The sequence below is a fragment of the Salmo salar genome, chromosome ssa01, assembly GCF_905237065.1.
Source record: "Salmo salar chromosome ssa01, Ssal_v3.1, whole genome shotgun sequence".
Taxonomy (NCBI): domain Eukaryota; kingdom Metazoa; phylum Chordata; class Actinopteri; order Salmoniformes; family Salmonidae; genus Salmo; species Salmo salar.
This window is the reverse complement of record NC_059442.1, coordinates 28,471,316-28,483,666: the sequence shown is the minus strand read 5'-3', so window position 1 is coordinate 28,483,666 and position 12,351 is coordinate 28,471,316. Positions and strand designations below refer to the sequence as shown.

The 12,351-nt window shown below is 42.1% G+C and overlaps 1 protein-coding gene across 8 annotated transcripts in view; it reads left to right on the top strand.

Moving 5' to 3' along the window:
• Positions 1-12,351, top strand: part of LOC106594233 (kinectin) — a 59,829-nt gene that overhangs the window by 32,328 nt on the left and 15,150 nt on the right. For 3 of the 8 annotated variants that reach the window (XM_014185846.2, XM_014185630.2, XM_014185676.2), the window contains exons 8-24: positions 3,932-4,076; positions 4,486-4,582; positions 4,762-4,940; positions 5,218-5,286; positions 5,397-5,434; positions 5,591-5,681; positions 6,086-6,154; positions 6,286-6,323; positions 6,548-6,638; positions 6,744-6,827; positions 6,936-6,973; positions 7,087-7,177; positions 9,717-9,826; positions 9,913-10,012; positions 10,109-10,149; positions 10,269-10,359; positions 11,282-11,368. In XM_014185846.2, the coding sequence (XP_014041321.1) occupies positions 3,932-4,076; positions 4,486-4,582; positions 4,762-4,940; positions 5,218-5,286; positions 5,397-5,434; positions 5,591-5,681; positions 6,086-6,154; positions 6,286-6,323; positions 6,548-6,638; positions 6,744-6,827; positions 6,936-6,973; positions 7,087-7,177; positions 9,717-9,826; positions 9,913-10,012; positions 10,109-10,149; positions 10,269-10,359; positions 11,282-11,368 (1,459 nt within the window). The remainder of the gene's footprint in view (positions 1-3,931; positions 4,077-4,485; positions 4,583-4,761; positions 4,941-5,217; positions 5,287-5,396; positions 5,435-5,590; positions 5,682-6,085; positions 6,155-6,285; positions 6,324-6,547; positions 6,639-6,743; positions 6,828-6,935; positions 6,974-7,086; positions 7,178-9,716; positions 9,827-9,912; positions 10,013-10,108; positions 10,150-10,268; positions 10,360-11,281; positions 11,369-12,351) is intronic. The other 5 variants (XM_014186017.2, XM_014185788.2, XM_014185729.2 and 2 more) reach the window with 4 other exon arrangements.

Genomic DNA, 12,351 nt, shown 5'->3' with positions numbered 1-12,351 from the left:
AATACAACACATCAGGTATCCACTTCCTGTCAGAAAATGTCTCAGGGTTTTGCCTGCCAAATGAGTTCTGTTATACTCAGACACCATTCAAACAGTTTTAGAAAATTTAGGGTGTTTTCTATCCATATGTAATAAGTATATGCATATTCTAGTTACTGGGTAGGAGTGGTAACCAGATTAAATCGGGTATGTTTTTTTATCCAGCCGTGTCAATACTGCCCCCTAGCCCTAACAGGTTAAGTCCCAGGGTCCTTAGCTTATTGATGAGCTTTGAGGGCAATATGGTGTTGAACACTGAGCTGTAGTCAATGAATAGCATTCTCACGTAGGTGTTCCTTTTGTCCAGGTGGGAAAGGGCAGTGTGGGCTGCAATAGAGATTGCATCATCTGTGGATCTGTTAGTGTGGTATGCAAATTGGAGTGGGTCTAGGGTTTCTGGGATAATGGTGTTGATGTGAGCCATGACCAGACTTTCAAATCACTTCATGGCTACCGATGTGAGTGCTACACGTCGGTAGTAATTTAGGAAGGTTACCTTAGTGTTCTTGGGCACAGGGACTATGGTGGTCTGCTTGAAACATGTTGGTATTACAGACTCCGACAGGGAGAGATTGACAATGTCAGTGAAGACACTTGCCACTTGGTTAGCGCATGCTCGCAGTACACGTCCTGGTAATCTGTCTGGCCCTGCGGCTTTGTGAATGTTGATCTGTTTAAAGGTCTTACTCACATCGGCTGCGGAGAGCGTGATCACACAGTCATCGGGAACAGCTGGTGCTCTCATGCATGTTAGTGTTTTTACCTCGAAGCGAAGATAGAAGTAATTTAACTTGTCTGGTAGGCTCGTGTCACTGGGCAGCTCTCGGCTGTGCTTCGCTTTATAGTCTGTAATGGTTTGCAAACCCTGCCACATCCGACAAGCGTCGGAGCCGGTGTAGTACATTTCGATCTTAGTCCTGTATTGACACTTTGCCTGTTTGATGGTTCGTCAGAGGGCATAGCGGGATTTCTTATAAGCTTCCTGGTTAGAGTCCCGCTCCTTGAAAGTGGCAGCTCTAGCCTTTAGCTCAGTGTGGCTGTTGCCTGTAATCCATGGCTTCTGGTTGGGGTATGTACGTACGGTCACTGTGGGGACGACATCATCGATGCACTTATTGATGAAGCCAGTGACTGATGTGGTGTACTCCTCAATGCCATAGGAAAAATCCCGGAACATATTCCAGTCTGTGCTAGCAAAACAATCCTGTAGCTTAGCATCTGCTTCATCTGACCACTTTTTTATTGACCGAGTCACTTGTGCTCCTGCTCTAGTTTTTGCTTGTAAGCAGGAATCAGGAGGTTAGAATTATGGTCAGATTTGCCAAATGGAGGGCGAGGGAGAGCTTTGTACGGGTCTCTGTGTGTGGAGTAAAGGTGGTCTAGAGTTAGTTTTTTTTCTCCCTCTGGTTGCACATTAAACATCCTGATTTGAAATTTGGTGAAACAGATTTAAGTTTCCCTGCATTAAAGTCCCCGGCCACTAGGGGCGCCGCTTCAGAATGAGCATTTTCCTGTTTGCTTATGGCGGAATACCGCTCATTGAGTGCGGTCTTAGTGCCAGCATCGGTCTGTGGTAGTATATAGACAGCTAAGAAAAATACAGATGAAAACTCTCTAGGTAAGTAGTGTGGTCTACAGCTTATCATGAGATACTCTACCTCAGGCGATTAAAACCTAGAGACTTCCTTAGATATCGTGCACCAGCTGTTGTTTATGTGTATGCATAGTCCGCACCCCTTGTTTTACCAGATGCTACTGTTCAATCCTGCCGATACAGCTGGCTGGTTACACGCTGTATTTTGATAATGTCATCGTTCAGCCACGACTCCGTGAAGCATAAGATATTACAGTTTTTAATGCCCCGTTGGTAGTTTAATCTTCCTCGTCGGTCGTCGATTTTATTTTCTAATGATTGCACATTAGCTAGTAGAACAGAAGGCAGGTGGGGTTTATTCGATCGCCTACGAATTCTCAGAAGGCAGCCCGACCTTCGTCCTCTTTTTTTTTTTTTTTCACACACATGACAGGGATTTGGGCGTGTTCCCGGGAAAGGAGTATGCCCTTCACGTCGGACTCGTTAAAGGAAAAAAAAGCTTCTGCCAGTTCATTGTGAGTAATCGCTGTTCTGATGTCCAGAAGTTATTTTCGGTCATAAGAGACGGTAGCAGCAACATTATGTACAAAATAAGTTTAAAAATAAGTTGCAAAAACCGAACATAAAACACAATCGGTTAGGAGCACGTAATACGTCAGACGTCTTCTCCGGCGCCGTTTTGAATCACATATGTGGTATGTATGGACAAAGGTCTCTCAACACAATATTTTCCAGACTAGTACCTAAAACAATATTGACCAATAACACTTTGCCGTGGGCGTGGTCTGGTGCATAAATGGATATTCGTATTGTAACAAAATTTGGTTCACATGTTGTAAACAGTGTCAAGACTAAACATATGCAAGAACATTCATATGGACCTCATGGTGGCGCTATAACGGGCATATGTTTATCTCTTTGATCTGTTTGACTCAGTGATGAAATTTGGCACACATGCTCAGGGATATGAGTCTAGCTAACCCACGTCATATCTGACACCACAGGCCCACTTTCTATGAAACTTGGGTGAATAATGCGTCTTGACATAGAGATCTGCCATTTGCAAAATTACCTAATTGGCCCAAGGGGGACGCTGTAGTAGTCAACTGTACGTAGTCAGCTGTTTGTTCACTCGCACCTGCCCAAAATTGCTAATAACCCATCAGCAACCGCCCGACTATATGTGATAAAGTGAAAATCTGAGGCCTGCAACCAACCCTAACCCGCAAATATAGAAAATGCACTGCAGGCTCAAGTCAGAGGGCAGAATGATTTTCTTTGACGGGGTACAGGATTTCTTTTGCCAGATTTTTAGATATGTTTCTGCTTACAATTTCCAACATTTTCGTAAGCTATTTTTTATTCAACTTGTCTAGTTAGATATATGCAGCTTCTCTTCTATCATTAAATGTTGGCATAACATTTTCTGTATTCTCTGCTTCTTTCGCGGAGCAAAGACGTTTAAGGACAAAAAAGTACCAAAAAAATAAAATTATGAAATTAAATGTATGAAATGTATGCATTCTCTGGATAAGAGCGTCTGCTAAATGACTAAAATGTAAATGTAGGACCTGGGAGAAAATGCAATAACAAAAAAAAAATTGAAAGATTTTCAGTGCAAAATGTCCAAATGACAGCTGTTTGACTGGTTGTAAGGAAATAGAAAGCTGTGAAAACGACCCAACGTGTTTCTGATTAGATCTGAGTTCGGCTTCGATGCATATTTCATGTGGTTGAAATACTATCAGCTTTTATGATGCTGATAAAGACAGCACCTCTACAGATGGTATCTGAGCATTCACATTCTCTCAAGATGCTGAAATAAATAAATCATATTTCTCCACTCCTGTTCCCAAGTCCAAATTTTGCCTACATTTGGTGTATCATTTTACTCCAAAAATGCTTCATTCTGCAGGAGTTAATATCAAGGCTGTGAAAGAGGTTATTGACCTACAGTGTGTCCAGATTTCAGTTTCCATTTAACCCATCTTAACAGTAGGATACAGTTCCTTTGATGTGCCATAGGCCTATTTGAAGTCCCCATCTTGCGACTGTTGAATTTGTGTAGCGCTTCACATAACATAGCCAGACACCACTGGCTCCATTTTGACGAAATTTGGATGAATGATGCGTTTTGCCATAGAGATCCGTAATTCACAAAATTACACTGATTGGGGGATGACATGTTTACTGTTGCCTTGTTTGGTGTTGTATCGCATCGTAGAAATACTAGTTGTCTTTGAAGCATGGCATTGATGAGTGTGTGGGTTTTAATAGTTGGTGTGGTGTGTATGGCAGGCAGTCGTCGGAGCTGAACCAGCTGCGCTCGGAGTACTCTGGTTTGATGAAAGAGCTGGCGGAGAACAACAACAAGCTGCAGCAGGAGGAGCACCAGAGGAAGTCGCTGGAGGTTAACTACAAGCAGAACGTGTCTCAGCTGGAGGTATGCTGTCTTTCAGGGAGGGACTGTGCCTAACACAGCCATCTTATTTAGTTATTTATTCAGCACATAGTTCACTAGGCTGCCCCACAGAGATGAAACACAAAGGAATCTCTCCTTCATGGTGAGACCTGGACTGTTTAGGGTTTCTCACTGTAACCATGGGAGGGCCTGTGTCCGTCCATCCTAAGGAGGGCTGGGTGGTGTGTAATAGAACAGGGAAGTTGAGAATGTGTTGGTTCAGGAAGTGGGGCTGTTTGAAGCTCTGTGCTCAGTATAAACACTGCTTCCCTGCAACGCACACTCAGGTCAGCCTTTCCAGTGTTTTTCATAACCAGTACAGTACAGTGAGAGGTTGTGTCAGTGTATGTACACTGTTAAAATGCTAAATGTTGTGTCCCGTTGTCACCAGGCTCAACTGCAGGATGCTAAGCGTGGTTGGGAGGAGCTCCAGAATTACCTCCACAATGTCAACGCAGAGAGGGAGAAACTTCATGCTGCTAAAGAAGGTGATCACAGAGTTTCTATAAACAGACCTCTAAACTCAAGCTAATGAACCTCCCATTGCTAATAAGTAATAAGAGTATTTGCAAGCCAAATTTGAGCACCATTGTCATGAGCACCACATGTATAAGTGGCTTGTGTTGTATACCCAGTAAGTGATTTCATCTGGTGTCTCCTCTCTCAGAGCTGCAGAGCCAGCTGCTGGCGGTGGAGACGGAGATGAGCAACAAGAACAAGGAGATCCAGACGCTGCACAGCAGCCTGACCGACACCATAGTGTCCAAGGACCAGGTGGAGCAGAAGGTGATGCAGCTGCTGGAGGTGTCCCAGCACAGCCTGGCTGAAGACTCCGTGCAAGTCCAGGTAGGGGAACACAGCCCTTATTGTTGTAATGACAGATGTGATGTGTACAACAATAGCACATTCTCTATGATTTACAGTTCTACTTGGATGTTGTGGTTATTGTGTGGACAGGTCGTCTTTACACTCTCAAACCTTTCAGAAACAAGGGAGAGGGGTAATTAAAAAACGGTGATACGGCTTGGTTGAGGCTTATTTTTAAGTATTTATGTAATATTTATCTTTTTTGCACAAAGATCTTCTGGTATGCACTGAAAATAACCTCCTGTGTTCCTGACAGGATCTCCTGAGTGAAAAAAGTGGCCTCAATGCCCAGATTGAGACTCTGCAAGCCCAGTTGAGCTCCCAGGTATGGGCGAGCATGTTTCACCCTTTAGTTCATCAACAAGAGTTGATATGTTTCTATTTGTATACCGGTATGTGAGTATGTTGTCACTGCTGTCTTCCCTCCTCTTTCAGGCCACTACTGTCTCCCACTTTGAGGAGCTGCAGAAGCTGTAAGTGTTTTACAAGTTTGAACTGAATGCCCACCCCACTTGCACATGTGCTTAGCCTGATCCTTGAATGTCCATTTGTTCCATATAATGTCCTCTCTGACTCTTCTCCCTGTCCTATGGGTTGTGTTGCTGACTCCTGTCATGTGTGGCGTCCAGGCTGGCTGAGAAGGAGCTGCAGAGGAAGAGTCTGGAGGACTCCCTGAATACTGAGAGGAGCAGTGGCGCCAGCAGGGAAACAAACATGCAGGTGCCTACAGTAATACTGTCTAAACCCCCATTATTACTCCCGCTCTATATATGATGGTCTGTTGACCAGCTGGAATGTGTTGAGCTGTAGGAATGCTGCACACAGTACGGTGGGTTGATTTGAAGGGCTTACTGTACATGCCGTTTCTGTCTTCGTGAAGCATATTAGCTAATGCAGTAATAAAACAGATATGACATCCCTCTGGGCCGCTTTTGTCCATATAGCAAAGTGAATTAGCTGGAAATATTGATTAGTATAAAGATATTATCAAACTACTGTAGACCTACATACATACTGTCAACTTAATAGTAAGATATCTCCTTTATTTGAGATGAATGTTGTTGACTCTGGGCTTCCTGCTCTCACTCTCTTTTCCTTCTATGTTGCTTCTCTTGCCTCCACAGGCCATACACAATGAGAACATGTCACTGAAGGCAGCGCTCCAGAATCTGCAGGCTCAGATTTCTGAACAGGTCAGAAGTGAAAAACGCCTGTTTTCTTAGATGGAACTCCTGCTGTGATCTACCAGTCCCTCAGTATGCGTGACTCTGACACCCTTTCTCTCTCCCTCCTTCCTTCTCGCCCTCCTTCTATCCTCATCTAGACTGTTTCTCAGCTGGCCTTGGACCAGTTCCAGAAGAGGTGTGTGTGAGCATTTTAAAGCAATTTTCATCCTGCCAGAAGGTTGACTGTTCTACCTCCCATTCTATCTAGTTACATCAAATGTGTACTAATTTTAGATAAAATGTTTTCATCTTGCCTCTATTTAGAAACGTGGTTTTAATACCACACCAGAAAACAATGCTATAATTAATGTTGACCCTGTCTCACCATGTGTCTCTGTCTTTGTGTTGTGCCCCCTGCAGTGTCCAAGAGAGGGAGGAGAAAATCAAGACTGTGGAGGACCTGCTGAAGATGGGAATGATTGAGGTGGCCAATAAGGAGGAGGAATTGACGGTGAGTAGCGGTCAAGGGTCGGGAATAACCTTGACCCACCTGACATCACTGTTTTGGTCATTGTTTAGACAAATATTGTTTTAAGTGTTGTTTAAAATCAAATAGCTTTCTCTGTCACAGACTGTAAGAGAAGAGAATAAGGCTCTGAAACGTGATATGGAGGCATTCATTCTTCAGACTACTGAACAGGTAAGTACTCACACTGATCTGCTGCGCTTTTATTTTGGATAGTCTCAACCCCGTTCCCTCATTGGATTCTCATTACATTTTTTCCTCTTGTCTTTTCCTACTCTCAAGACATCATCCGATTTGATAATGGAAGGTCTACAGAGCAAGTAAGTCAATGAAAATAACACTTTTTGTCTAGCAACTGCTATGAAACCTCTTGCGACATTCATGGACAATTTGTTCTGTGTTTGATAAGTTTTGTAATTCTGTGTTTCACAAGGATCCAAGAGAAAGATGAGCAGATTAAGTCAATGGAGGAGAGCCTACAGGCAGCACAGGCGAGTGGCTCCAGCAATGGGATGACCATTGAGGTGTGTTCATAGTAGTACATCTTTCTCTCTATCTATCTATCTATCTATCTATCTATCTATCTATCTATCTATCTATCTATCTATCTATCTATCTATCTATCTATCTATCTATCTATCTATCTATCTATCTATCTATCTATCTATCTATCTATCTATCTATCTATCTATCTATCTATCTATCTATCTATCTATCTATCTATCTATCTATCTATCTATCTATCTATCTATCTATCTATCTATCTATCTATCTATCTATCTATCTATCTATCTAAGCTGTATGTCAGAAACATAATATGGCAATGTACTCTGCATTTTGATTCATGTGATTTTGGAATGCCAGACTTGTAACAAATGTGAAATTAAACATTGTATATAGTAGAGGTCGACCGATTAATCGGAGTGGCCAATTAATCAGGGCCGATTTCAAGTTTTCATAACAATCGGAAATCGGTATTTTTGGACGCCGATATGTCCATTTTTCATTTATTTTTTTATTTTTTATTTTTTAAACCTTTATTTAACTAGGCAAGTCAGTTAAGAACAAATTCTTATTTACAATGACGGCCTTGGAACAGTGGGTTAACTGCCTTGTTCAGGGGCAGAACGACAGATTTTTACCTTGTCAGCTTGAGGATTCAATCTTGCAACCTTACGGTTAACTAGTCCAACGCTCTAACCACCTGCTTTACATTGCACTCCACGAGGAGCCTGCCTGTTACGCGAATGCAGTAAGAAGCCAAGGTAAGTTGCTAGCTAGCATTAAACTTATTTTATATAAAAAACAATCAATCAATCATAATCACTAGTTAACTACACATGGTTGATGATATTACTAGTTTATCTAACCTGTCCTGCGTTGCATATAATCGCTTAGGTACACGTTGCTCCAACCATAAACATCAATGCCTTTCTTAAAATCAATACACAAGTATATATTTTTAAACCTGCATATTTAGTTAATATTGCCTGCTAACATGAATTTCTTTTAACTAGGGAAAATGTGTCACTTCTCTTGCAAACAGAGTCAGGGTATATGCAGCAGTTTGGGCCGCCTGGCTCGTTGTGAACTGTGTGAATACTATTTCTTCCTAACAAAGACAGCCAACTTCGCCAAACGTGGGATGATTTAACAAAAAAATTGTGAAAAAAGCACAATTGTTGCACGACTGTACCTAACCATAAACATCAATGCCTTTCTTAAAATCAATACACAGAAGTATATATTTTTAAACCTGCATATTTAGCTAAAAGAAATCCAGGTTAGCAGGTAATATTAACCAGGTGAAATTGTGTCATTTTGCGTTCATTGCACGCAGAGTCAGGGTATATGCAACAGTTTGGGCCGCCTGGCTCGTTGCGAACTAATTTGCCAGAACTTTACGTAATTATGACATAACAAAGAAGGTTGTGCAATGTAACAGGAATATTTAGACTTAGGGATGCCACCCGTTAGATAAAATACGGAACGGTTCCGTATTTCACTGAAAGAAAAACGTTTTGTTTTCGAGATGATAGTTTCCAGATTCGACCATATTAATGACCTAAGGCTCGTATTTCTGTGTGTTATTACGTTATAATTAAGTCTATGATTTGATAGAGCAGTCTGACTGAGCGATGGTAGGCAGCAGCAGGCTCGTAAGCGTTCATTCAAACAGCACTTTCGTGCGTTTTGCCAGAAGCTCTTCGCAATGCATTGCGCTGTTTATGACTTCAAGCCTGTCAACTCCCAAGATTAGACTGGTGTAACCGATGTGAAATGGCTAGCTAGTTAGCCGGGTGCGCGCTAATAGCGTTTCAAACATCACTCGCTCTGAGACTTGGAGTAGTTGTTCTCCTTGCTCTGCATGGGTAACGCTGCTTCGAGGGTGGCTGTTGTCGATGTGTTCCTGGTTCGAGACCAGGTAGGAGCGAGGAGAGGGACGGAAGCTATACTGTTACACTGGCAATACTAAAGTGCCTATAAGAACATCCAATAGTCAAAGGTATATGAAATACAAATCGTATAGAGAGAAATAGTCCTATAATTCCTATAATAATATAATAACTACAACCTAAAACTTCTTACCTGGGAATATTGAAGACTCATGTTAAAAGGAACCACCAGCTTTCATATGTTCTCATGTTCTGAGCAAGGAACTTAAACATTAGTTTTTTTACATGGCACATATTGCACTTTTACTTTCTTCTCCAACACTTTGTTTTTGCATTATTTAAACCAAATTGAACATGTTTCATTATTTATTTGAGGCTAAATTGATTTTATTGATGTATTATATTAAGTTAAAAGTGTTCATTCAGTATTGTTGTAATTGTCATTATTACAAATAATAAAAAATAAAAAATCGGCTGATTAATCGGCATCGGCCTTTGGCGGCCCTCCAATCATCGGCATCGGCGGTGAAAAATCATAATCGGTCGACCTCTAGTATATAGTGTGTTTTGACTTTGCCCAATGTTACAGTTTTGGTTCTGGATTGTGCTGTGTCTCCCTGCTGGGTGTTTATGTAACTGTGTGTGTGTGTGTATGTTGTCCCTGCAGTCTCTGGAGCAGCAGGTGGCAGGGCTGCAGTCTGACATTGAGCAGCTGAGACAGAAGCAGGCTGTGGACACCACCAGTGCCAGTGACCAGCTCCTAGAACTACAGACACAGTAAGTCTACTGTACTATCCCTCTACTCTGACCTACTCTACTGCATTGTACTCTGAAAAGATAGACTTACACCAGTCTTTGTCCAGGCTTGCTGCTAAGGACCAGGAGATCCAGACACTACAGAGTGAGTTGGAGTCAAGGGCCAAGGAGGTGAGAGACAAGGTGCAGGAACTTCAGCAGAAACAGGTGAGGGAAGAGGTGGATACAGTTGATTGGTGACCTTTATTGACTGAGAGGGAGAGAAAAGAATGAGAGTTAACAACTTTTATTTTCTTCTTCTAGCAGAGCCACACAGAGGCCCCAAGCCTGGAACTGCTGACAGCGTGAGTCACTGCAATACTTCACTGAATTCCCTTCAGTATACAGTAGGTGTCCCTTGGCATGGGGCCAGCCAGCAGTGTTGTGATTGGTAATGTATGTGTGGTGGTGTTCTGTCCTCCAGGTTGGCAGAGAAGGAGAAGCAGGTGTCTGATCTCCAGGGAGAGCTGGCTAAGCTGAGGGAGTCCTTGGAGCTTCACAGGAACAAGAACAATGTAGGTGTCCTGTCCTGCAGACAGTGCTGCTACTGCCTCAGCCTACCCTCCACATCTCCAGTCTGGCCCTGCGATACATCTGCAGAACTCATCCTCGATGTGCTCCCCTAAACCACACCCTCTCAGTGATGTCACACTACGCATGCATAATCTCCCTCTACTCCTTTTACAGAGTGGTTAGGTTGCATTTTGTCGCAGACTGAGTATTTATTAATGTAATTGAAACTATTGAAGACAATGATACATTTACCATTTACATTTTAGAACTGTTAATTTGCTATTCTATACTTATGCTGGCTAAGGCTTGCTACAATCAAACAGTACAGTTTTTGGGCAGTCAGTCTACTCTGCTCTGTCCTTTGCCATGTTTACAAGGACTGTATTTCTGTGTGTCAGCATGCATGTCTGTGCGTGTGAATGCTCTGGGGCTTAACAATGGCCTTGTTTTGCAGAGACAGACAGCTACCTTGTTGACTAGCTCTATATTATGTGATTTGGCTTTTCCTATCTAGACTCATTGGACTTTTTTGGCAGTGAGTTGCAGCTCTCATTCTTCACGTTATTTCAGTTTGTCTATGCCAAAGACCTCTCTACTGTGTTACTATCAGAGCTGTTTCACTGTTTGTTTTTGACAATACAGTTTAGTGTCTGATCCTTCTAAAGACTCAATCTTTAGATGGCCAACTCATGTTAAGTTGAGCTTGACCCTTAGACTGGTTTACGGTAAAATGCAGTGAGGATTTTCTTTAAACCTAGACTCCGAAAATGGCTAGGATAGGACAGGACAGCCGTAAAGAAAAGGACGGTCAAATTTTTTTTGCTAATGGTTCTCTTTTCATCCCTATATAAATTGTGTTTGTGGGTCGCTGCATACTTTTCCCTGAGGCTAAACTGAAAGTGATATCTCTCTGAAACTGACCAGGAGCTTCGGGTGAAAAACTGGAGCGCTATGGAGGCTCTGGCAGCCACCGAGTCCATGCTTCAGGGGAAACTCAGCAAGGCCCTCAAGGTTCGGATCCCACTTCCAGTCTGCTTCACTCTAGATTGAAAATCTGATGCATCCCCAAACAGTTATTGCCATAATCGACCAGTGAGATTACTCCATCATTTCTACATGCTGCTGCATACTCATTTCTCCCCTCCCTCTGCATTCTGGCCCTGAATAATTGGCAGTCTGTCTCCATGAATCTATTCCCCTCAGGAATTTCACAAAGACTCTAATGTAAATTTATGTAGAAAAAAACACTGCTCTACTTGAGTTCTGCTTGCTATTCCGCGCTAGAATGCATTGACCTCTTAAAGGACACAATCTTTTTGTTTTATACAGTACAACTATTTATTTGAACTACATCAATTCCAATACAAAGTAAAGAAATAGACATTTGAAAATGAGTGTGCAGTGACTGACTCCAGATTTCCTGTAGATGGTCATAATAAGTTTGAGATCCATGGTCTTCATGATGCTCCTCTCGCTCCCTGCCATGTGCTTTCCTCATTTTCTCTCCCCCATCCAGCATGTGTTCCATTCTGCTTTGTGTATATACTGTCATCATTACAGCAATCAACCTCTAATGAAATTCTATTATTAGATTTTCTAAATAAATTTGGTCTTGCAGAGTTGCCTTTTTGAAAAATTATGTCCAGAATATGTGTAATTAGTCAACATAATTGTTTTGTGTAAAATAACTTTTGGAAGCAACAAAACATATACTGAATATCAGTGATTTATTATATAACAACGGTGGTACTTTACTGTGTGGACACGTCTATCATCTTATTGCATGGAACCATTAGAAACCAGACAGCCCCTCAGCTTAACTGCTGTTTATATCCACCCAGTATATCCATCCTCTTACATTTTTGATTTACAGGAGCAATTGGGATTAAGTGTCTTTCTCAAGGGCGCATCGTCAAATTTTTCCACATAGTCGGCTCGGGATTGAAATCGGTGACCTTCCGGTAGCTGGCCCAATGCGCTTAACTGCTAGGCTA